Consider the following 24329-nt stretch of genomic DNA (forward strand, 5'->3'; position numbering starts at 1 on the left):
GCCAGCGGGAGGTCAAAGAGAACAGCGCCGTGGTGGTGAATTCGGATGGCGTCAAGGGAAAGGTGATTGAGCTGTCCATGGGGGCCAACGCGCTGAGCAACAAGACATACAGCTTTGACCGTGTTTTCTCGCCTGCCGCTGACCAGTCCATGGTGTTTGATGATACCGTGAAACCTATTCTGGAAGAGGTTGGTTTTTCTGTGCAGCCCACTCCAGACCTGGTGTCCAAGGAGCCGCATGAACTTGCTTGTATTGGCATCTGCTAATGAATTGGCCAGATGCTCGCCGGCTACAACTGCACGATATTTGCCTACGGCCAGACAGGAACAGGGAAGACCTACACAATGTCGGGAGACATGTCAGATACGTTAGGCATGCTTTCAGACGAGGCCGGCATCATTCCCCGTGTCTTGCAGCAGCTGTTTAACAAACTCGAGATCGAAGGCAGCGACAATTGCGTCAAGTGCTCTTTCATTGAGCTATACAACGAAGATCTCCGAGATCTGCTCTCTCTCGAGGAGAACGCAAAGCTAAAGATTTTCGATGACGCCTCAAGACGAGGCCACGCCACTACACTCGTTCAGGGCATGGAGGAGAAGCACATCAAGAACGCAGCCGAGGGAATCAAGGTGCTCCAGGAGGGCAGCTTGAGGCGTCAGGTGGCGGCGACCAAGTGCAACGACCTGAGTTCTCGAGGCCACACCGTCTTCACGATTACGGCATATGTTAAAAAGTCCAACGACCAAGGAGCGGAGGAGCTTGTGAGTGCCGGCAAATTGAACCTGGTGGATTTGGCTGGTAGCGAAAATATTCAGAGATCGGGCGCAGAGAACAAGCGGGCCACTGAAGCTGGCCTGATCAACAAGTCGCTGCTCACGTTAGGCCGAGTCATCAACGCTCTGGTGGATCGCAGCCCTCATATCCCCTACCGAGAGTCCAAATTGACTCGTCTTTTGCAAGATTCGCTTGGTGGCCGGACGAAAACATGCATCATTGCCACCATTTCTCCCTCAAAAAGCAACCTCGAAGAAACAATATCTACACTCGAATATGCATTCCGCGCAAAGAATATCCGAAACAAGCCTCAGCTTCATATGATAACGAAAAAGGTGCTTCTTCGGGACTTTACCATTGAGATTGAAAAATTAAAGAGCGAATTAATAGCCACACGACAACGCAACGGCGTCTACCTTTCCAACGACATGTATGAAGAAATGACTGCACAGAGCGAATCAAGGAGGATTGTGTTGGAGGAACAGACAGCGCGACTCGAAACATTGGAAACAAACCTACGGAACAAGGTCCAGGAGCTCTTTTCCCTCAACATTTCATTCATGGGCATGAAGAAGGAAAACGAGGCTACCAAGGCACAATTGGAAGATACCCAAGGAGTCCTTGACCAAACAGACATTATCCTCGCGGCGACTCGCAAGACTCTGGCAGAGGAGACGGAGCTGCGCAAGGCCCACGAGGAGACGGAGGAGAAGCTTACGGAGATTGGCAGTGTACTGATTGACAAGCTGCAGAAGACAGTCAAAGACGTCAATGGCCTACACGCAAAGAATAAGCGCAAATCAGACCTGCACTTGTTGAACCGGACGGCTTGGAACTCATCCCAGTCTCAGGTTGCCGAGATAACGTCGATGGTGGAACGACGGGTCCGCGTATTCCAGGAAGAGCAGCAAGAACAAATCTTGAGTGTATCAAGACGGATGGAGACGTTTGTCGAAGAAGAGCTGCAGAAGCTATCTGCTACACAAGCCTTTTTGGACGAGAATCTAGACACTTTTGCAGAGTCCAAGAGACTGCTCTTGGAGCAGAAGCAACAATCCAAGGAGGACATGGACGAGGTACTGGAAGAGATCAAGGAGGTTCGCGACAACGTCAAGGAACGAGTCAGCGAAAGTCTCCAAGCCATATCACATGCCGCGGAGAAGATTGCAGGGGATGTGTTGAACGAGATGAGCGAGTTCCACGAACAGCTTCACACTTCGTACAGTTCCCTGGGCAAGGACTTCAAGTCCATCTTTGAGGATCTCGTCCGGCACATCACCACCCAGCGCTGTGAGTCTGACAACCTGAGGCGGCAGTTGCAAAGTGCCACAAATACCATTAAGCTCCAGAATGCCAATATATCGGCTCGCATGCAGGAGGCGTTGGAAGAGGAGAGGCGGCACGCGGCCGAGGAACGCCAAAAACTTTTGTCCCAAATCTCGGCCCTGGTCACGACCCAGGCCGAAGCGCAGGAGAACCGGTTCGCAGATAGGGCCATGCAGATGCAGAAGAACATGGTCGAATACAACACCTCTCTCGAGGGGGCAATTAGTCAATACGGCCAAGGCATGGATGCCTGGGATGAAAAGGAGGGTGAGCTGCTGGAAGAAGTCAAGAAGTCGCGCGATCAGATAAAGACAAAGCTGAAGGACGACTGGAACTCGGCAGAGGAACGCAGCACCGCCATCCGAACCAAGGCGAACCAGGTGCATGCTGAGACTGTGCGCGTGGTGGGTGCTCAGATTGATGATTTGGATATCCAGATGGAAGCTATGGACGACTTTGTGGCTCGTGCCAAGTCTGAGAGCAGCGCCCATCATGAAACGCATACGCAATCCCTCCAGGCCCTGTCCAACACAGTGGATCAATCGTTTGGCAATATTTCCGCTCACTTTAAGACCACGTTTGATCGCGTCAACAACCTCGGCGAGGTCATGGACCTTGACGCCAGCGATCTGCAACATAGCCTCGAGCCTCTCACGGCTCAGATATGCCAACCACTATCGGCCCTGCGCGACCAGATTGGCAAGACGGCACTTCAGGATTATCGCCCCACGGGAGAAACTCCTCAGAAAGCACAGTATCTGTTCCCGACAAATTTGCCTCGTACCGAGGCGCACGATGTCATCATTTCGAAGCTTGATGAAGACCTTTCTGGCCTAACTGAGACTGAAGATGACGACGACAACAACACTATTGTCTTTGCCGATCTAGATGCCTCTTTAAGAAAGACGAGCACACCAGATCGTCCATCGACTGATAGTATCTCAGATAGGACTGCAAGCCTGCGAGAAGTCAACCCCAATCTCAGCGCCAGCGGCATTTCCTTTGAGCCCAGCTCAAGCATCAATTCTCTCGCATCGGACAATTCGCTGTTTAAGCGCGGCACCCGTTCCGCGCGAACGAGCCTGGGGAAGCGCAGTGTGCTTGGCGAGGGCCGTGAGAATTTACCCCTGACGGCTCTAGCGGAGAGTATGGCTAGGAGAAAGAGCCCGCGGATAAATTAAAAAAAAGAAAGAAAGAAGGGAAAAAAATGAAATGACATCAAACTGAGATTTGATATAATGACTTGGTTAGAGAAAAAAACTTGATTCGGCCTTGTTGTTTATTTTGACTTTTACGGGGGGAGGAATCTGATTTGCCTACATTTTCGGGTAGTGTGTGCATGTGGCATACATGCATCATTGCCCCCTTTTTATCATTATCGTTGTATGCCTTTCAAGGAGAAAAAAAGGGGGGAGGATCACGGAGTTTCAAGGTCGGTCATGAGCGGTGCAAAGCGCAATCTTTTCTTTTGTCGGGCTATACAAATGCAGCCTTGGGTTGGATGCACTTCTCTTGGAACGGGAGAGAGATTGGGTTGTGTACTTATGGGTGGTCTTTTTTTTTTTTCTTTTTTCTTTTTTCCCCCCTTTATCCAGTCATGGATAGATGGATGTGGGTGGGCTGTGTTTTTGGTTGATTTCTTCATATTCATGATGTTGTGTTTAGGGTTATTGAGCATTCTGATACCCGATTGTGTTTTACATCTTATTATATTGTTTTCAGATATTAGCAAGACAAAGACATGGTTTCTCTTGGCTATCTTACTAGATAGTTTGCCGATTATTTGTATTTTTGATCGAAGCCCGTATAAATTATAAATATGCACATGCACATTGCTGCCAATAACTCTTCCAGGAATATCCTTGCAGCCAACTCCAGTACCATGAATAACGTGAAATCAAGGTCGTGGACTAAATGAACCTTTTGCCGCAAACCCACCATCCAGCTTGACGAAAAGAACCCCCTAAAAGATCTTGGTAATGCTCTCCCTCGAAATCACGCTATTCTGCTTCTCATCCCTCTTCACCCTGAAAAAGCTATCGCAAAAGTCGCTGCACCGCATGTGCCTCAAAAACTCCTCGTCGTGCGTAATCACAATGAGCTGGAAATTGCTCTGCTGCTGCCTCGTCTGGATGATGCGATGCAGGCTCTCGGCCAGCGACTTGATATTGTCCCTGTCGAGGTTCGTCGTCGGCTCGTCGAGCGCAATGAGCCCGCAGTTGACGCCAAACGACTCCGCCAGGGCCAGGCGGATGACGATGCTGGCGAGTACCTTTTGGCCGGCCGAGCAGCGCCCGCGCATGTCCATTTCGGTGTCCTGCTTGACCATGCAGAGGCGGTAGTTGTAATTGCGCTTGCCCGTGGTGTTTTCGTTGTCTGATTTGATGAGGATGGTGTCAATGTCGGTGCCCTGGTATGTTGTCTGCCACAGCTCTCCGGCGATGCGGTTGACCTCTGCCATTTTCATGGCGTGAAACTGCATCACTGCCTTGTCGACGGTAGCAGTGCATTGACTCAAGTCCTCAATCGCAGCCTTTGTGGTTTCAACCCGAATGTGGGACTCACGATACTTTTGCTTGGCGTCCTTGTAATCCATCTCCCATTCTTGCAAGAGGCGACCGAGTTCTTCATCTTTGGACTTCATTGTGCCCATGACAGATCCACGCTCGGCCAAGAGCCGGTTGGACATGTTCTCTAGCGAGCGAGCCTCTGCTTGGAGACGTTCGTAGTCCTCATGGGCATTCCGATCCTCTAGTGCTTCAATGTCTGTCCGTAGGACATCGAGCGTTCGCAAATGCTTGCGGTAGTTGATATTGTCGCTGATGTTCTTCTTCTTGCGGTCCCCACTGTCAATGTCCTGCTTAAGCTTGTTCGTCCGCACGGTAAGATCAGCAATCTCCTTCTCCGTGGTGCTGATGGCTGTCTCAAGAGAGGCAATGGCCCGTTGGTTGGAAGCAAGGTTGGTTAGACCGCCACGGTCAACGTAGTCTTGGATATCGTTATCCACCATCTTGATTTCGCTCATCGAGTTCATGATGGCATCTCGCTCATCCGTGATGACTTGCTCCTTGGATCGTCCATGACGAAGAGTCTCGTCGCGCGCTGACCGTGCTTCTGCAATGCCCGGCTCAATCTTTTCCAGCTCTTCATCAGTCCGCTGAATCACTTCACGTTGATGCGTATAATCTTCCTTGAGAGTTTGGATCTGGTTCTGGAGATCCTTCTTCTTCTCAAGCTGACCTGCGGTGCGACCAATCTTGTTTCGCAGCTCGCTCTTCTCAAGCTCAAGTGAGTTGATCTGATCCTTCATCCGCTGCTTATCAGCCGTGAGCTTGGAGATTTTGTTCTTGAGGCTTCTGAGCTGCTCAGACAAGTTTGACTGAAGCTCATGAATCTCCTCGACGCTGCGAGAAACTCCGCTGGATGATTGCTGAGATACGATGCGGTCCACCTGAGCCTCGGCATCTTTGATTTCTCTAACCGTTTGAGAGATGTTGGTGACTGTTTTTGCCAGATCTCCGAGATCTCTCAGCTTCTCCTCCTCTGCAACAACGAAAGCGTCTTCCTCTTCGAGCTGTTTCTCCAGAGACTCAAATTCTCCCTCGGTAGTCTTCACCTCGCTCTGCAGAGCAGGCAACTCTGCTGAAAGCCGCTCATACGTGTCGAACGCTGAGCGAACTGCACGTAACGATTCCAAATTGTCCACAGCCTCTTTCAGATCCTTCTCCGTATCAACCTTGCCTTTCGGATTCAAATGCTTATCAATTTTTTTACTGAGGCGGTCGAGAGCTGCGCTCTGGCTATCATCAAAATGACGGTCGCAAAGCGTACATCTCTTCTGGGTATCCAGCATTCGTCTGCACTTGTTGTAGTAGTCAAAGAGAGCATCAAAGAGACTAAGATCAGTCCGGAGCTCTTCGACTTGCTGTTCAACCGCAGCAACTTCTTCCATATAGTCTTCTACAACAGCACCGTCGCGTACGTTTTGCAGCGCAGCGACAACTTCTTGCTTGCTCCGGGCCATCTCTTGGGTCTTTTTCTCGTGCGTTTCTCTTGCGTTTTTCAGCTTGTACTCAACCTTTTGCTGCTTCTGTCTCGTCTGGTCTCGACGTTTTTGTGCATCTTGAAGGGCTTTGTTTTGACGACTCTGGACCGACTGAAAGCGAGAGTCTACAGACTCAGGTTCCCAATCAGCTCCAAGGACATTATCAAGTTTAGGTTTCCAAGTCTCTGTCAGCGTTTCAAGCTTTCGTTTCCGATCTGCCATCTCTTTCTTGCGGAGCTCAAGCTGCGCCCGCTCTGATGCTAGCCTTGTGCATTCGACAAGCTCACGACTTAGCTTTTCATTTTCATTTTCCAGCTGCCATTGCTTGTCATTAGCTTCAGTCAGCTGCTGGTCCCAGTTAGACTTGTCCATTTCCTGTTGGACATGCCTGAGCCTGGATTCCAGCTCTTCAAGCTGTCCATCCAGGACAGCCTTGGCTCCCTCATCAACATCAATGCTCCCGGCCTCATTTTGGAGGACGCTTGTTCGCTTTTCTATGGCCCCCATGCGCTGTTTCGCAGAAACACGATCTTGCGTTCTGGCTGCCTTGCGACCCTCAAGCTCTGTAATGACACCCGTGGCCTTGTCCAGCTCCGCAGCGTTTTCTTTTTGCAGCCGTTCCAAGTCTCTCTTCTTTTCTGTCAAGAGCTTTTGAATCTTGTCTTGGAAAGCTTGGATATGTTGGTCATTTAGGTCCTCGTCAAAACCTCTGAGGTTGTACTGTCGTGCGGCTTCCTGAATCAATTCCACCCTTGCTTTGAGCTGGCGCTCATACTTGTCCTTATCTGATTGGTGTTTTCCCTGTTCGGCCAACTTTGCCGACTGGGTTTGGCGATGCTTCGCCAGCTCTTTTTGGAGCTCAGCATACTGTGCCTTGTTCTGCTCGGCTTCTTGTTGATAGCGACCCATGCTCTCTTCGTATTGGGATAATGAGCGCTCGAGGGTCGCATCATCTTCACGCAATTCGTCAATCGTCTGTCTGAGCTCGTTAACAGCATCTTGCCGGTATTCAAGTTGCTCCCGTTTGTTGTTGAGATTCTGCACGATTTGTAGGAAACTATTCGCTTGCTCATGTTTTTGGCGTATCTTATCCTGCGTTTGCTCCATGTCTTTTGTGAGCGATTCGCACTTGTCGCGAGCTGCTTCAATTTCTGCCTGCAACGCAGTCATACGCTTTTCGGCCCGTTCGCCTCTGTCCTTGTTGACCTTGTTGTGCGCCTCGTCGTTTTGGAGCTTTGCAAGCTGCTCCACCTGCTTCTTCCGGAGCACCTTTAGATTTTCAATAGCCTTTGTATATTTCAGAGCTTCAAAAATCTCATCAAAGCGCTTCTTTAAGGCTGAGGGCTCACTCAGCGGCCAGAGAGATTCATCCTGGTGACAGAATATGACGGCGTCGAGAATAGCTGGAGAAACACCGAGCCGCTCAGGAATCATCTCATCAAGCTGCGCCTGCCTAGTTGATGTAGTCGTTCGTTCTCCATTGTTGACAACCACTAATGAGCAGTCAAGCGTCTTTTGTGACCGGGTGTTCTTTTTTGCGGTGAGTTGTAAGCTTCGAGTTGCCACATGTTGTCGATCGTTGATGGAGCGAAACTGTAGTTTGACCTGGGCCATGACCTCTTTCTCTCCGGCGAGCTGTATACGAAGCGCTTGTCATTAGCGAGCAAAACACACAATGGTAGCGCGGACACCAGCCTCGAAGTTTTTTTGGCCTTACCTTTGGGTCATGGATGAAGGCGCCGCCCTTGCTGTTGGGAGGCAGTTCGCCTGTGGTTGCATATTTCAGGCACTCAATAATTGTCGTCTTTCCGGATCCATTGTAGCCAACAATGAGAGTCAACGGGGTGTTGAACTGAATGGCCTCTCGAACAGCCGGGCTGAAGGAGCGGACGCCGGAGATGGAGAGCTTGTCTATTCTCGACATGATGAGAACTGTGATTGCCTCAGTTGTAGAGACAGACGGCGATTCTGGTGGGATCCAATGATGAACTGCCGCTTGTTGTGCGGTTAGCGTCGAGGCATTTCCCTCGGTATCGTCGCCTTGGGCTTGGGGTTCGAATTCACAGATGTCCTAGCGATATCCTGGCGATACCTTGGCGATACCCAAATGGCTTCACTCACTGCGAACGCGCTCCAGGCAGCGGTCACGCGTTGAGCGCTGTGCGCTTAACTGATGCGTCCTCACGTGCGATAAGATTGATTGACCCCTCTTGCAGCCCAGGCTAAAGCATTACTTAGTGCTACGTAAAGTTGAGCAGCCCACTAGAAACTTGGCCTGTGCAGCCAAAACCAAATAAGGGTAGCCCTTGTGGCACGCAGCCACTGACGACTGGGGGCGTCCCACTGCTCGAAATGTGGCATCACGGATAGTGAATGTGTGTGCAAAGGGATGCATAACTACAACCACGGTGGCGATAACGGCATTGCGTTTGTTTTGTGTGAATCTTGAATCTCGCCGTGCTTGGATGTGGGTGGCTGAACTTGTACGAGGACTGTACTGTGTGCTCTGCAGTACTTGATACTCCCTGTCACTGCCTAGGTACCTTACCTGTTTTTAGTCCCAAGCCTTGTACCAACGTGAGCGAGATACCCTACTGCAGTAGAACCTTAGTAGTATCGGTTCGTTCGTTTGTCTGTTCTCCGTATTGGCTCCTAGGCACAGGCAAAAGTGATACATCAGGAAGCGATTTCCCTTGCATTGTCCATCTGGCCCCCCCCGGAGATGCACGCTGCTAGCCAGCCAAGTGGTCGAATCGGATTCACTTGTCTCTTGGCCCGCAGCCTGCTAGCTGTGAGAGCCTGCACAACCGGCACGACGCCGGTCAGCAGGCCTTTTTTCAGTGCACCCAGTTGATTTGCGGTGCTACCTTGATTATACATGGGAATGGCTGTAGGGTTTGATAGTGTTTGCTTGACCACATAGCAATAAGTGCCTACCTCTAGGTATGTAACCATGGAATACTCACAGGATCATACGCTTCAATGCTGCACATGTCTCAGACCACTCACATCACATCAAATCAAAAAAAAACAAGGCCCAGCTTAGCACTTAGTCCCCTAAGAGGGCCGCTTTTTTAGCGTTGTAATCGACATCTTCCCGCTGCAGCCGCTAGCCAGCGCCGCAGGATTGGGGAGGTTGCGTTGCGTCATCCCTGGCATCTTGGGCCTCGCTCGTCCTCAACTGGCTCAGCTCTTCAACCCCGCTAGGCTTCTTGCTGCCAGACATTGTTGCTGCTAGCGGAGCCAGGCGATCAATCCCTATGTTGGCAGCCGGGAGTGTTTCGTGGTACATGCTGTAGTATGGATTAGTGGTTGGTAGTAGGGGGCTAGCAAGAGGAAAAAGCAATTATGGACAAGACCTTGAAACAACCCCAATCAAGAACCTGCAAAGCCCGCTTTTCACGGGGCCATTTCTCCGGCCGGGCTCATGTCTTGGTACAAGAACAGCGTCTGCGTGGTGGTTTTCCCAGCCTTTGCCTGCCTTTGCCTGCCATCAGTCAGCCCGCTGCCCTGCTAGCAAAAATCCTGGCCCCAGCTTAGCTGAAATATCGCATCCATATCCATACATATCTGAAAAGCCTTGCTTTGGATTCTCTCGTGTGCGTGTGCTTCCTTGTGCTGTGCTGTACAGTATATACAGCATCTCGCTCCTCTCCCTCAACGGATTTCTTTCCCTTTCCCTTCCTTGCCGCCAACCAGCAACAGACACAATACGCGCTACACGACAGCTTCCCTGGACAAGCACGCTGCATGAGCCGCGGCCCCTCACCAAACAAAAGCCCCCAGAGCGCCACTGAACGCAGAGGAGCTGCCGCTAACCTGGCTCGCCCTTGATGCGTAGAATTCAAAAGCTGGTGGTATAGCATACCGCGACCATGGCCCGCCCACCTCCACTCCAGGGCGACTTCTTTGGCTTCGGCAACCTCGATGTGCTGCCCATGTTCCCGGGAGCAGGCCCCAGCCAAGGCATTCCAGCTTCTGATGCGCTGCGGCTCGACGACGACGACGACGACGCCATGGCACTTCTCGAGGGCAACCTGATGGCGCAGTTTGGCGGAGACATGAGCCTCAACACCGACCCGATGGCAGCCCTCATGGACGGAGACGCCAGCGACCTCATCTCTCCAGACGCCATCCTCAAGGCCCAGGATCAGTTCAACACCGCCGCAAACGATATCCCCGGTGCGGGGCCGTTGCCAGCAGCCGCTTTTGCACCACCCGCCATGTCCAGCAACAACCCGCTGACCGAGTTCACCAAGAGACGCAACTGGCCGGCAAAGGTGGTCGAGGAGATTCGCGATTTGCTGCAGATTCTCGATTCCAACGGCCGCATCAGATATGTGTCGCCCAGCATCACCGCCCTGGCCGGCTACGCCGTGGAGGAGGTCCAAGACACCTTTTTGAAGCATCTGATCCATCCCGACGACCAGGGCGTGCTCGTCGCTGAGCTCCACGAATCCATCGCAACTGGCAACCCGCTGCGCATGTTCTACCGTATGAAGAAGAAAGATGGGACGTATGCCATCTTCGAAGCCGTGGGCCACGCCCACATTGCGGCTGCCCGATTCGCACCAAATCCAAACAACCAGTCGCCCTTTTGCCAGGCCGTCTTCATGATGGCACGCCTCTATCCGACCAAAAACGCCGCGCTGCTAGACTCGTTTTTGGAGCACAAGATTGAAAATGAGAGGCTGCGGCGTCGCATAGCCGAGCTGCGGGCAGAGGAGGAGGCAGAAGTGGAGGAGGCGCAAAGACAGTGGGCGCAGGGCAGATCGGATATGACTACGTCTGAGGATGCCGGTGCATCGTCCTCGACAGCTTACGCAGGCCCCAGCATGCCTACCGACAAGTCCATATCATCGGCAAATACCGATGGAGCATTGACCAGGAAGAACCTAGAAGATGTCACAGCAAGCAGTCGCCAGGACTCGCTGCGTGATAAAATGGCTCGATTCGAAGCATCCTCCGCGGATACCATAGCTCTGCTGACAGGCATAGAGAATGGGGAACGGATGAGCAACGGCAACCGGAGCCCTACTCTTATCAAGGGTGATGCGGGAATTGCCATGCCCATGGATAGGGATTCTAGATCAGGCGATAAGAAGAAGAAGCTCAAGTTGGCAGAGGAATATGTCTGCACAGATTGCGGTATAACCTTCCCCCCATTTTCAGTTCTTTTCCCTTCCTCATGACCCGGTCATCCTCATCGAGCCAGCTGCTAATATCAAATTTTCTAGGCACTCTTGATTCTCCAGAATGGCGAAAGGGACCCAACGGGCCAAAGACACTCTGTAACGCCTGCGGATTGCGATGGGCAAAGAAGGAAAAGAAGCGCAACAGCGTCAGCACACCGGTGGCCAAGCCAACTCCGGGCTAACGGGTGAAGATGTTGGTCAGAAAGAAAACGATGAAGAGAGGGAAGGGACGAGAAATACTTATACAACGCGACCGGACCGGAGCCTCGCTGACTGCTTTTACGACGGAATCCTGATACGGAGTTTGGTTGGGTTCAAAGACGCATACACCACTGGCGACGGGGACTTGCTTACATCTATACTGTTCTTGTTGTTATTGTTCTGGGGGTGGGGAATGCATGGTGGATTTTTTTCTCTTTCTTTTCTTTTGTATGAAATTGGGCATGGGCATCTGTACACGAATATGATACCATTGGGAGGCAACAATTGGAAGCAGAACTAGACGGAAATGGATGAACGTGGCGAACTACCAATTGGCTTCTCACGTTTTCTGCTGATATCTTGGAAATACACGCATAGAATAAGGCTTTCTTTATGTTATTTGATATTTAATTTTTTTTTATTGCTTTCTGTGTGAGCTATCAGGTAGTTCAGGCTGGTCGTTTCGAATACTTATCTACCTAATCGGTGGTAGAAAAAGATGCTTTAGGCCACGCACAATAGTACAGGTAGCCCTTTCATAAGTTCACCTATAGACTCAAGGGAAATAGAGGGAGCTATCAAACAAAACAAGGTTTTAAAAACAAAAGCATAAAAATTTCTGGGGCCGTGTAAGAATTACGGTTACGGTCATTCAAGATGCACATGCCCGGGTAAGCAAACAAGCAAACAAGCAAACACGCTTGAGCTGTCACATCGGTCTTCAAAATGCCTCCATGCCCACCGACCAGCAACAAGAACGAAAGATGATTTACGAACTTTTGTCCCAATTGCTTTCACATGAAATTCTCTAGACGGGATTAACCGCAGAACAACCCCGCGTCTTTGCTCGATGCAGCTCCCGCATCGCTAGACTCTGTGCTTAGCCTTGGATTCAATCTCCACAGCGCCATAGAGCCTCGGATGTGCCTCTTTGCTGACCTCCATCAGCTCACTCAATCAGCGATCAACATGATACATCAAGCTTAAAAGAAAAGAAAAGAAAGCTTGTATTTTTTTTCTTCTCAATTTGTGCTTTGACCAATTTCACGCCATACCACATACCAACTCCAGTGATTGATTGCCCTGCGCCCAACATACTACATACCAGGTAATTGAGCTGTCACGGTTCGTCCAAGCACGGGATGATCAATGAGGAAAATGACTGAACATGCACCCGCAGGTCTGGCGCTTCACCGAGCTGTGAGCTGCCACACACCCCAAAATCTTCCGAGACATCTTGAAACTCGTCGCTTAGCACTTACCGACCATGGCTCCTCCGGAGAGCTTCGCCAATTACCCTGATGTCCTTGAGGGACCGGACACTGGATACCATCAGAGGATAGATCATAACCCGGTGCTCCGGGGGCTGCCTCTTGTCCTAGGCGCCGGAATGTATGTATTCATAAAACCAAGATTTAAAAAAATCAAGAGAGAAAGACAGAAAAAGAGAAGCTCAATTACAATGCCGAAAGCTAATCCGTATCCCTCTGCAGAATATCTAGCAGCGGTATTGTTTCAAGGTACTTTCTCGCCAACGCTGGCATGACCAAGATCAAAGACATGCCAGTCTTGGACGATGTTTCACCTACGTTCCATGTACGTACACGCCGCCACCCCTTCTCAATCCTGCATTCTGGTGGGGGAAAAATATGCCGAGTCTTGGCTGATGATGAGACATTGTGTGCCTGCAGCCTACCGTTACACCGCTGGGCCAGACTGGGCCCATGATTGAGTTCGAGCCGCAGCTGCTCACCTCCCAGCACGCCTCGTCCAAGGCGCGATACTACTCCGCCGGCGACTACCACGCCCTGTACAAGAGCGGCAACGCCACTCCGCTGCAGGTGGTCGAGAAGCTGCTCGGCCTGACCACCGGCGCGGGCCAGTACAGCGACGCCTGGGCGGACGCTCACGGCGCCGAGAAGCTCGCTCTCGAGGCGGCCAGGGCGTCGACGGAGCGGTGGGCTGCGGGACAGCCGCTGGGCGTCCTGGATGGCGTGCCGATTGGAGTCAAGGATGATACGGAGGTGAAGGGCTACGTTAGCCACTTTGGCTTGAAGTACAATGCTTCGCTTCCATTCTTTGCGCCGCAGAAGGAGACTGTGTGGCCTGTGAAGAAGCTGCAGGAGGCCGGAGCCATTGTACTGGGCAAGAACAAGATGCATGAGTTGGGATCAGGTACAGTAGCAGCCACTGCTTTTCATGTGTTTTGAGTTGTTTGATAAGTGTACTGATCAAGTCTAAACAGATACCAGCGGTGTAAATGTAATTCCTCACATATACCGGCTACCTACTTACATGTAGATGATATACTGACATACTAACCGTCATATAGGTTGCCCAAGGGACGCCCACAAACCACCTCAACAAGGCCTACTATCCCGGAGGCTCATCCAACGGAGCTGGATCCTCCATCGGGGCCGGCGTCGTGCCCATCTGCGTGGGCACGGACGCCGGTGGCAGCGTCCGCATCCCGGCCAACTTCAACGGCATCTACGGCCTCAAGCCCACCCACCACCGCACCCACGTCATGCAGCTCACCATGTGCGTCACCGGCCCTCTGGCCGCAAACGTCGCCGACCTGACCATCGCCTACCGCCTCATGTCCCAGCCCGACGCCTCTTGCCCGACACAGGGCCGCTTCGCCCTCTCGCTGCCGCCGGCTCCGTCCGCCAAGCGTGTCATGGGCGTCTTCCGCGACTGGTTCAACAAGGCCGACCCCCCCGTGAGGGAAATGTGCGACAGGGCGCTCGACTACTTCGCCTCCAAGCGCGGCTACGAGATTGTCGACATCAGCATCCCCTTCCTCCCCGAGGCCCAGGTCGCCCACGCCGCTCTCTGCATCAGCGAGATGGCTGTAAAGAACCGCCGCAGGACGCCCAACCCGGCGGACAACCTGTCCCTGGCCGGCCCGGCCAACAGAGTCCTCCTCTCCATCGGCGCCCAGGTGTCCGGCGGCGACTATCTCAAGGCAAACTCCCTTCGCACCGTCTTGATGAATCATCTAGCCTTTCTCTTCCAAAAGTACCCGGGCCTGTTGATTATGACGCCCGCGACGCCGCTGATTGGATGGCCGCGGTCGCCCGGTGACGACTCCTATGGCATGAGCGACACCAACATCACCATGAGAAACATGTCGTACGTATTCCTGGCCAATATGACAGGCACCCCTTCCCTCTCAGCGCCGGTAGGGTATGTCGATCCTGAGCAGGGTGAGGGGAAGTTGCCTGTCAGCTTGCTCGCCACGGGCGAGTGGGGGAGCGAAGAGCAGCTGTTGGCGTGGGCGCGGGAGGCCGAGGAGTATTTACACGAGACGTACCCTGAGGGACGTAGACGGCCTGATACATGGGTGGATGTGATGGCATTGGCTCAAGGCCAACAGTAAGGCAAGGGGGATCAAACACATCATATATACCTAGGCAGGCCACATTTCATATTTGAGTGACAAAAAAGCAATGTTTACAAAACAACAAGTCTGTTGGGAATTTTCATCAGTTTGGGGCGTCAAATCTTCGTAAGCTCATCATTGATCAAGTCTCCCTCTTGGGGCTGAACGACTGCTAAAATCACGTAGATAAAACACACTTATACATGAAAACATGAAGGCATGCTGTCAGCCCTTTAGAAAAACTTGGAAGCGATGCTCATCAGTCCAGAGGATCCTCCCTGGTTGCCTCCCTGGCTCTTGAGGTACATCTTCAAAGCCATCTCGCCAGCCTGCTGGATCGCAGACTCCTTGCTGGCATCGGATGCCACCTTTCCATCGGCCGCCTTGTTGTCGAAGAGCTGGTGATCCATTAGCATGGGAGGTAGCCAGGATGTTATTCCCCCCCTCCATAGTATCTCACCTTGCTGGCCTCGGACAGGGCCAGGCCCAGGAACGCGCCTTGGCTCTGGTTGCCGCCAGTCTCGCCCTGTGTGAACTTCTTCAGTGCCTGTAGAGCGGCGGCGGAGCCGAGGCTGTGGGAATCTAGGTTGTCGGCGTCCTGCTCGTAGGTCTCCTTGTGCTTGCGGATAGCATCTATATTCGAAGGGGGGTTTCAATGGTTAGCATGTAGCCCCCTATCCATGTACTTGGGATTCTTCACAGCAGGTATGACAAGCGTGTCCAACCATTAGATATTGATATTGACTAACCTTGCTCATCGATATCGCTGTTGGCCAAGTTGCTCTTCTTCTGGCCGAGGCTGTTGATGACGTTGGAGAAGATGTCGCTGCTGCCAGATGAGCCGGCGTATTGGGAGGCCTGCTGGTGCGCAGTGCGCAGATCGTCGTCGTCGTGGTGGAAATCGCCGCCAGCGGGATAATTGCCTCCGTAGGCCTCTATAGAATCGCGACATCGTTTCGAGTCAGGAATGACATGCTTCGGAGTCTATGTGTTACGAGGGGTAGGGGAGGGAACTGACTGTTTCCGGGAGGGAGCTGGCTTCCTGTTGATTGGAGGGACTTGTCAGTTTTCAAATCACCATGAGTAGAGTAGAGTATTGCTTCTGTGATTGGGAAGCTTTATGTCTGATGGTGGCAGACAATGCATGCGGCACATACCTTGACCGTGGGAGCCAGAAAGCTGCTCCTGGAGCTGCTGTCCGAGATACTCCTTGCCGGCGTTGAAGATGGAGTCCATATTTGCTATGTTAAATCCAGACGGTGGGAGATGTTACAAGAGAGTAAAAGAAAAGAGTAGGGAATACGGCCGTGTATAGTTTGAATGCAATGATCAATGGTCGAGAGGATGAATCGAATGGGATGGAATGGATATATACGGAACTACGTAAGGCCACTCTATGCACCTGCAAACTACCCCGCCGTGCCAAGTTGGCGAGCTGCAACAGAAGATGAACCTGGCCCAGCTGAAAGGCCGAGCTATTAGAGACTATGGGCGAGCAACATGAGGGGCCATTTTCCATTGCGGGGTGTCGCCGTTGGGTCTTTAAGGGGCGAACCAGAAGCTCTCTGTATGAGTGGTGACGATGAGTGGCTTTCTGTGTGGCTCATAGAAGCCAACTAGGTACTAACAACTGCCTGTGCCTAGCATCAGGTACTGGACAGCAGGCTGAGATTGAGCATTTGATGGTTCTTCAGCTCGCTGCACCTCGTCTGCATGCCCCCCGGTTTGAGGATAAGGGATCAATCAACGATGTGCACAAATTAGTTCGAATGAATTGATCCATCGCATTACATTACCACCGGCGTGTCTCTGCCGGGCTTTACCCACACGCAGTCCGTCGACGATGACGCGCGTCCAATCACCGACATGGAGAATGTCCCTTAGTCAGGACGCACCCCGTACAGGCCCTGAAATGCACAGCGAGATCTCAATCTCCATACAAACGTCATTTCATCAAACGCACATTCATGCGATGATATTTTTTACCGGATCTCGGAGGGGCCCAATGGCAGCTAACAAGGCACTACAGGCGTTGCTAAGATCGCAATGTGCCGGGCAGCTGGGGGAGGTGAGAACAAGCTAAAGCTTGGCGGCCTCTGTCAGTACGGCGCATGCGTTTCTAGCCCTGTACAGCCACGTTTTTAGTGGAGGCTGTTCTATCAACTTTGATTATTGCACACATGCAATTCGGCTGCGAGCGAGATGATCAATGCCTTGCCCATGTTGCTGTATACATCTTGGTAGTACACGCACATGACGATGCCTTTGGATATCTTCCTTTTTCTGGTCGCCTCTGGAAGGGGAGCACAAGTCTGCCCAGACCGAACCCCTTCGAGACGCAGGTCTAGAGTCTCAGTCTGTGACACGTACCAAACGTGATGGCTGTCCGGCTGCAGTGTCTCCCGGGAGAGTCTCCTTGGCACCTGAGCTGGCTACCTACCAAGTACCAGCGACCAGTCTGTTGTATCTGCGCCTTCGTTGTTTTTGGTCCAAGAAACAAACGGTCGATGTCACTATAATGCGGGTTGTCCGTGTGCACGGGCATGCCAACCCCTCGAGCCGCCCAAGAGAGGCCCCTTAGATAGGACAGGTAGCGATGCCATTGGGCGATGCGGATGCCGTCTGCGTCTGAGACCCGATGGCAGCCCAACAGCAACACCGCTGTGCCGCATTTGCAGGCCCAAGACGCACCTGTGCAACCTCTTGAGAACGCACATGCAATACGGGGTTTGCAGCGTGTTTCGGGGTGGCGCTGAGACGAACTGGTGTCAGCCAACCTCCCCCTTCCCAAGCGCGGCCACTGCTTTCCAGGAACGTGTTGGCCGTTTCCACCATCCCTTACGATCCTCCTGAGCTGCACAAGCCGTTTGTTGTGGTTGCTTTGCAGCAGATGTTTTATTCTCGAATGGATGTCCTATTCTCGGCATGCATGAGCACGACCTACGGATACATACCTAAGTATAAAGATGAGATGGGCTTGCAAGATATGCCCCGAATCGGCAAGTCGCCAGAAAACTCATCGCCTGGGCAGGGACCTCCAGAGAATACGGACTACCGTATAACTTCGCACTCGTAGACCCGTTGCTGCCGTTGTGCCCCACCGTACCGCGTCCGCGGGTGCGATAACGAGCGGTACTCAAAGGTACATGTCCACTAACACCAAATCGCCCTGCCTGGAAGCCCGGCACCTCAAGTACCAGAAGTCACCTCAGACAAAAGGGTTAATGGCATCAAATTTTACTGTCGCACAAGTCGGGCAGTGCGTGGCAACTCCGGCACGGCTTGGTGATCCGTAGCCTGGAAGCCAGCACACTAAGGAGATTGTTCTCACGCCATTGAGCGTTTGTGGCGGTCGGGAGGGGACTTCGTACCTGCAGCCTCGAGCCAGCAAAAAGCCTCTTGGAGCTGCTTTTGCACTGGATTAAAATAGCACGCAGTGGTGCTCGATAGCTGACTGCAGGATTCCAAAAATACCTGTCCAGCGGCGCGGTCGGCTGACGCCACGATTTTTTTCCCGTGGAGAAATGAGATGAGACTGCTACAGGAGGATCACCAGTTGGGTATGTCAAGATTTTTTTTTCTTGGTGCGATTTTAGAAGCGATCGTCGTTACTTTTAAGATCATGGCCTCGGCAAGGGGGGAGCGAATGGTGGTTAGCCAACGGCACAGCCTCGATGCTTAAGAACGGCACTCTGCACTCCCGTCCGGCTCTAGGCAGATGGTAGGAGCAGTAAGTTGCCGTGGATGCATGCGATGCAGACCAAGATGCATCGCGCTCACTCACTGGTCCGCTTCGCTGCACCGGCCTAAGTGAGTGCTCGTATGGATGGACGGAGCGCTGCACTTTGCCGTCATCGCCGTCATCATCATTGCTCATCACGATACGATACGGATCAACTGCGCTTTGAAACCCTGAGCCAGTGGTACGCGTACTTACCTAGGTACTTAGCAGCAGCATTAGCTCTTAGTACTCCGTAGTATACCATCTAATCTCTGCTGCTGCTGCGCACAAACATTGCCCAATTCACAAAGTAGTAGGTAGCAATATGCTAATAAGGCACATGGCCAACATGTCATTGGGGGCTCGTATGTACGAAGTGCTCCGTCCTCCCGTATTAAACACATGTCTCACCATTCTAATCACCGGGCTCCAGCGCTGATCGCACGCCAACAGCTGCTAACGTAGCTCCAGCTCCGCCCAGTCAGCCCAGCCTAGGCATGCATGGCTTCCGCGAGCGGCCCCCCTTGCTGCTGTGCTGTGCTTTTGCGGTGCTCTGCTTTGCTTTCCATGCATTGCCCCCATCATGCCGGCCCATTTTGTTGATCCCGGCCGCGGTACTGCATAGCACATGCGATGGGTACTCGTACATGTACAGTACGGCACTCTACTGTAGTGTCACCTCGTACTCGAGTGCGCCAGCACAGTACCAACCTGTACTTGTGCGCACGAGAATGGCCGGCAAAAGATACTCCCTCCGTCGTAGTGTCAACGGCCAGATGCAGTGCAAGCCCTCGCTGCGACGAGGCTAATCCTTAGGCTGCTCAAAGTACCGCCTCGTACCCTCCCGCTGCGCAAAGCCCTCCCGCCGCCGCGCCTGCCCGCCAAAGCCAAGTGAGCCAAGTACAAGTACAGGTAACTGCCCAGACGGCCAAGCTCAAAGAGCCACGGCCTCCCCTGCCTCGCGAAAGTGCGTTTCACCTTGACCCATCTAACCCTCGTCCCGACCAGAAGTTGCCCCCTGGCGCTCCTACCCAGAATCTCGACTTTTGCTACCTGCTAGTATTACCTGCTACTACTACTAGTCCTGCGCAGCCTTTCTCGCCGCCTCCGCTTTCCGCGTTTTTTCCCTTTTCCTCATACTGCCTGCCATCTTTGTTCGAGTCTCTCGTTTGTTCCATGTTTCTGTTTGGCCCTTCGTTGGCTTTCTTGTCAAACGATTAAGTGATTTCTATCAGCCCGATAGATTTCTTTCTACTTCTTCCCGCATCTTACTCAGTACCACTTCGTTTATTCTTTTTCTATTATTACTTCTCGTAACTCTTCATCTCTCTCTCGCTCTCTCTCTCACTACTCGACTTTTCCTTCCACCATCCTTCGATCGACGTCGTTTCATCGCTTGCCATCGCCATCGAGACAGCCCACCCGAGCATATTTGAGCTTGGGAATGAATTAGTCGGCTCCGGTTCTTTGGAGCACCAGCAGCACTTCGTTGTCCAATCGTCGCTTCCCGCAGACTCCCGGCAGGAGTCAACCAGTTGCCCATCGTGGCGGCCACACAAGAAGCTCAGAACTCCCTGCTCCGAGGCGACCCGGCTTTCGACCAGAATGGCGCCCAGTATCATCACCGCTCCGTCAGCCAGAGCGGCGACTACGGCGCTGAATACGGCCAGGCCTATCCCCAGGCTTCATTAACACAGGCACCCTATGCTCAGCCCACATATGCCGAAAACGCGAGCCTTCATCAAGACCCCGAAACAGTCGGTGCTGCTGGCGGCACTGGCAAGAAGTTTGCTTTCTTAAAAAGCAAATGGCCCACAACCTTCCTGGCTATTACCAGCATTCAGGCTCTCATCAACCTGGCATTTGAAGCGTATGTCAACCAACATCCCCCCTTTTGTACATTCATAGGAATGCGCCGGATGCTAAGACTATCACAGCTATGTTTTCGGCAAATTTCAGCTGAGCTTGGGCGACTACATCTCAGATCCCCAGGTTCAGTCTCAATACAAGACAATCCCTACCTTTCTTACTCTATTTATTTTCGGTTTCCTTTACGAGTTGATCATCGTCCTGGATGCGCTGCGCATGAAGAACACCATTCAGATCATCGGTGTCTGTATCGCCAACCTGGCGCTCTTGGTCTATGCGGCCCTCCAGATTGAGCAGATTCAGGTCGCTCTAGGAATCCTCGAGGCCCACGGTTCATTGGAACAGGGTATTACCTCTGCTATGCTCTGGGGTGATATCAAGGCCTACCTGATTGCCAGTCCTGTCATCATTGCCGTTGCCACCATTGGCATGGTCTATGTTGCCTGGAAACTCTACCAGCAATTTGCCTGGGATATTCTCAAGAACATCGGTGCTGATTATCGCATGAAGAAGCGATTCCTTCACTACCAGGTATGCTTGCTCTGGTCGTGAATTGCACAAGACGGAGATGCAAACTAACATGTCATGATTGCTAGATTTATATCGCCCTGCTCAAGTTCGATTTCTTCTTCTTCCTGGGCTTCATCATTCAGTTCGTCGTCGTCGTCGCTCAAAAGACGGATCCCGAATTCGCTCTCACGATTGCCACTATCCCCGTCACGATTGCCATTCTGATTGCTGCTGCATTCTTCACTCAGCGAGAGAACAAGCCCGGCATGATTGTCGTCATCATCCTCTACTTCGGCGGCTTGTCATACTTCATCTTCAAGCTCTTCCGTATCTACGAACCCAGCCGCGCTCAGTCTTACATGGCCGTTCGAAAGTCCCTCACAGCGTTTGCCGTCATCACCATTCTGCTTATCATCATGACCATCATCAACGCCATCATCTGCATGCACAACTTCGGCTCCGGCCTCAAGGCCCACTTGATGGCCCCGCGCAGAGTTGATGAGAAGTCTGACATCAACTCATTCGGCATGAACGATGTCAAGACTCCCATGGCCAACCGCATGACCATCGATTAATGGAGTCATTCGCATACAGTGGAGAGGGATAAAAAAATAATAAGCGTCGCGGAGATGGGAATGTACAAAGAAACGAATTTACGAAAGGGAACGGGTTGGCCCCCCTTTTTTTCACATATGAGCCGCCTCATGTAGGCTCATAACAAAGGCTAACTCTGAAAGGCTATGCTGGATGGGGATATTTTGATAACATCCCGTAAATTAAATGGATACCAATTTTTTTTGCTTTGTCAGTTTCTTACTTTTTTCTTTTTGTTTGTTTGCTTCGTCAAGTAGGCTCAGCAATGAAGGGCGTTGGATCTGTACTTCGCATACCACCGAAGACAGCGGGGAGTTTTGTTTGGATACCCGTGATCATCATATCGAAGGATATATAAAGGGTGACTTATAGATGACCCGTGTCACTCCTTGGCTACTTTTGTTTTTTTTTCTTTTTCCAGAAAAAAATTATCTATTTGTTTCCTTAATGTGATGAACCTCTCGTTAATACTTTCTCTACTTTCTTTTATTTTCATTTGTGTGAATAAACTGAGTTATGCCTGCAGTAAAACCCCATGTGACTAACATCGTTACGAGATGAGGCTTATTGTGATGCTACGTTGTTTATTCGAGATTTGTTGTTTCTCATCTGAAACCGGACTAATACGAAAAGAACCAGAAAAATATAATAAAATACGATGCTACCAATCCAACCTTGTTGACGTGTTCCCACCCAGAAAAGAAGAAAAGAAAAAAAAAAGAAAAAAAAAAAAACAAAAAAACATAAGCGGTGCTGAGTTATCGTAAAAGCCCAATTACTCCCAAAGAATGTATGATCCTCGCTTTGGTAAGCCAAATAACAATATGACGAAAAATAATAAGAGTAAGAAAACCGGGATGGAGGCCATTACCATGGAACACACTGTGGAAACCCTCCACCAAAGAAGAGAGAGAGAGAAGGAAAAAAGATGCTCGGTCCTCGTCGTTTTATGTTGTATAACACAAAGATGGGCATTCAAAGGGTGATTTTGATTGCATCCTTCAAATGGCCTTCTGTAGGGCAGTAGGGACACTTGTACCTCGAGCCCTTGGCCATGTTGTGCAAGCTCTCTCTGCAGATGACGTGTCCGCAAGGAATCATCATTGCGGGATTCTGCTCTGTTGTCTGTTCCTTGCTGACGGGGCATACGAAGATGGAGTGGTAGATCATGGATGGCGGGAGTGGTGTTTCAAAGGCTAGCTCGTTCTCCGTCGTCCATTCCGTCTTCTTTTCCTTCATATAGGTTGTGTACTTGATGAGCCGCGGGAGAGCAATGGACCCGGCCGTGACGGCGACATACAGCGGTGATTCCGCCGACAGGCCCAATAGAGAGCAGAACTCTCTGGTGAATGAGGCGGAGACGTCTTCGAAAGCCGAGTCGATCTGAAAGATGTGCCGGTAGGGGGACTTTTCAATGTTGGGTGCAAAGACCATAGCTCCGCACAACTGCTGAATATCCTTCAGATGCCTCGTTTGAAAGCGCGCAAAGTTCTCCCTTGCATATCTCAGCGCGCCCATCTGCCCATTCCTCTCGTCATCCGGAAGGCCATTTACTTCGGGGCCCTTGAACAGCCAGACGAATTGCAACTTGCAAAGTTCAAACTCCAGGTTGCTTCCGGTTGCCTCCAGTCTGCTGTTGTTTTGGCGTGCCCACTTAATTGCCGGACCAAGATTCCTATTTCTCAGCTCCGAAAGAAGGCTGTACATTTCTGCAAACTGCCCTTGTAGGTCCTCGGGGTAATTGTTGGCTCCGTGCCCCGCACACTCCTCCTCCTCCTCTCCATCTTCCTGTATCATATCATCATCGCCATCTTCGTCCGTCCGCACCGTCCGAGGAGACAAGGCGGCGTCTAGTGAAAGGAGAGATGGGTCTCGTGACTCGCGGACAAAGGTCGATGCAACGGAAAACTGGCCCTCCCGGACGAGATGCATGGCTATAGCGCGATTTATGAGACCGGCGTGGTCGGCCATGGCATCTGCTTCCATCGGTAGTTCCCTATGCGGCAGGGCCTATCGGGAAAAGATCAAAAGTCAGCATTTTGCGTGTAAGCTAGGCGGGGAGGATGAATCTGGAAGCATACCTTGTCCAGGGCCTTTCCAAAGCTCCGCTGTGCTTTCGTTACGTCTTTGAGATCATTGGTGATGGCATCGAGGCGATCCTTGACGGGGTTTTGAAGTGTTGTCATTGCCATGCTGATTCGATGGGAGTCGGCGTCGGCTGCCGAGATAAGACATGTTAACCACATTCCAGAGTCACCGGAGGAGGGATGCCATACCAGCAGCAACCTGCTCTCTGGCAGCCACGAGGTAATCGATAATCTTGTCCACGTCCTGGATGGCAGCCGTAAGATTCGACTTCTTCATCCGTGCCAGCTCGGCCTGCAGCGGGCCAAACGGCGAGACAATGTCGCCGCCCAACGGAGCCATGGTCACTCGCGGAATGCCTTGATTGTGAAGCAATGTAGAGGTCTATTGAATGAAGCCGTTCGTTAAAGCTCGTAAACTAAGTCATCGGGATGCGAACGAGGGGATTTTTTGCCCTGCAGACGGGGTTTCTCCAAGAAGTCTTTGCTAGGTTGAGGTGTGAAGTTGACCGACGGCGGTTGGAGGTTGTCATCTAAGTACGGCCGGAACCTTATCGATAGCTGGGCAAGACTGGTTTGGGATGGCGAGTCAAGGAGAATGAATGAGGAACGGCGTCGTTTGAGT

General features: G+C 51.8%; 7 protein-coding genes across 7 annotated transcripts; 4 read left to right on the forward strand and 3 right to left on the reverse strand.

The window, feature by feature from the left end:
* Positions 1–278: 278 nt before the first annotated feature.
* On the forward strand, positions 279–3281 carry TRIVIDRAFT_32776 (uncharacterized protein; the record flags this gene model as incomplete). Its single annotated transcript, XM_014103897.1, has 1 exon — positions 279–3281. One exon carries the CDS (start codon positions 279–281, stop codon positions 3279–3281), a length of 3003 nt encoding a protein of 1000 aa, XP_013959372.1.
* A 782-nt stretch (positions 3282–4063) lies between these two features.
* Positions 4064–8069, reverse strand: TRIVIDRAFT_143603 (uncharacterized protein; the record flags this gene model as incomplete). The annotated part of the gene is made up of 2 exons (XM_014103898.1): positions 4064–7780; positions 7863–8069. The coding sequence occupies 2 exons, from the start codon at positions 8067–8069 to the stop codon at positions 4064–4066; spliced, it is 3924 nt and encodes a 1307-aa protein (XP_013959373.1).
* A 1951-nt stretch (positions 8070–10020) lies between these two features.
* TRIVIDRAFT_31745 (uncharacterized protein) lies at positions 10021–11522 on the forward strand (the record flags this gene model as incomplete). Its single annotated transcript, XM_014103899.1, has 2 exons — positions 10021–11293; positions 11383–11522. 2 exons carry the CDS (start codon positions 10021–10023, stop codon positions 11520–11522), a joined length of 1413 nt encoding a protein of 470 aa, XP_013959374.1.
* Positions 11523–12808: 1286 nt separating this feature from the next.
* TRIVIDRAFT_32975 (uncharacterized protein) lies at positions 12809–14923 on the forward strand (the record flags this gene model as incomplete). The annotated part of the gene is made up of 5 exons (XM_014103900.1): positions 12809–12933; positions 13047–13137; positions 13233–13716; positions 13787–13803; positions 13874–14923. 5 exons carry the CDS (start codon positions 12809–12811, stop codon positions 14921–14923), a joined length of 1767 nt encoding a protein of 588 aa, XP_013959375.1.
* Positions 14924–15210: 287 nt separating this feature from the next.
* TRIVIDRAFT_120392 (uncharacterized protein) lies at positions 15211–15859 on the reverse strand (the record flags this gene model as incomplete). Its single annotated transcript, XM_014103901.1, has 3 exons — positions 15211–15324; positions 15387–15559; positions 15676–15859. Coding segments are annotated over 3 exons (471 nt in total), but the record flags the coding sequence as incomplete, so codon positions are not given.
* A 4572-nt stretch (positions 15860–20431) lies between these two features.
* TRIVIDRAFT_33370 (uncharacterized protein) lies at positions 20432–21601 on the forward strand (the record flags this gene model as incomplete). The annotated part of the gene is made up of 3 exons (XM_014103902.1): positions 20432–20517; positions 20585–21047; positions 21113–21601. Coding segments are annotated over 3 exons (1038 nt in total), but the record flags the coding sequence as incomplete, so codon positions are not given.
* Positions 21602–22191: 590 nt separating this feature from the next.
* On the reverse strand, positions 22192–24185 carry TRIVIDRAFT_177140 (uncharacterized protein; the record flags this gene model as incomplete). The annotated part of the gene is made up of 3 exons (XM_014103903.1): positions 22192–23630; positions 23702–23838; positions 23897–24185. The coding sequence occupies 3 exons, from the start codon at positions 24045–24047 to the stop codon at positions 22596–22598; spliced, it is 1323 nt and encodes a 440-aa protein (XP_013959378.1).
* Positions 24186–24329: the final 144 nt, after the last annotated feature.

The sequence above is a fragment of the Trichoderma virens genome (genome assembly GCF_000170995.1).
Source record: "Trichoderma virens Gv29-8 chromosome Unknown TRIVIscaffold_3, whole genome shotgun sequence".
NCBI lineage: Eukaryota > Fungi > Ascomycota > Sordariomycetes > Hypocreales > Hypocreaceae > Trichoderma > Trichoderma virens.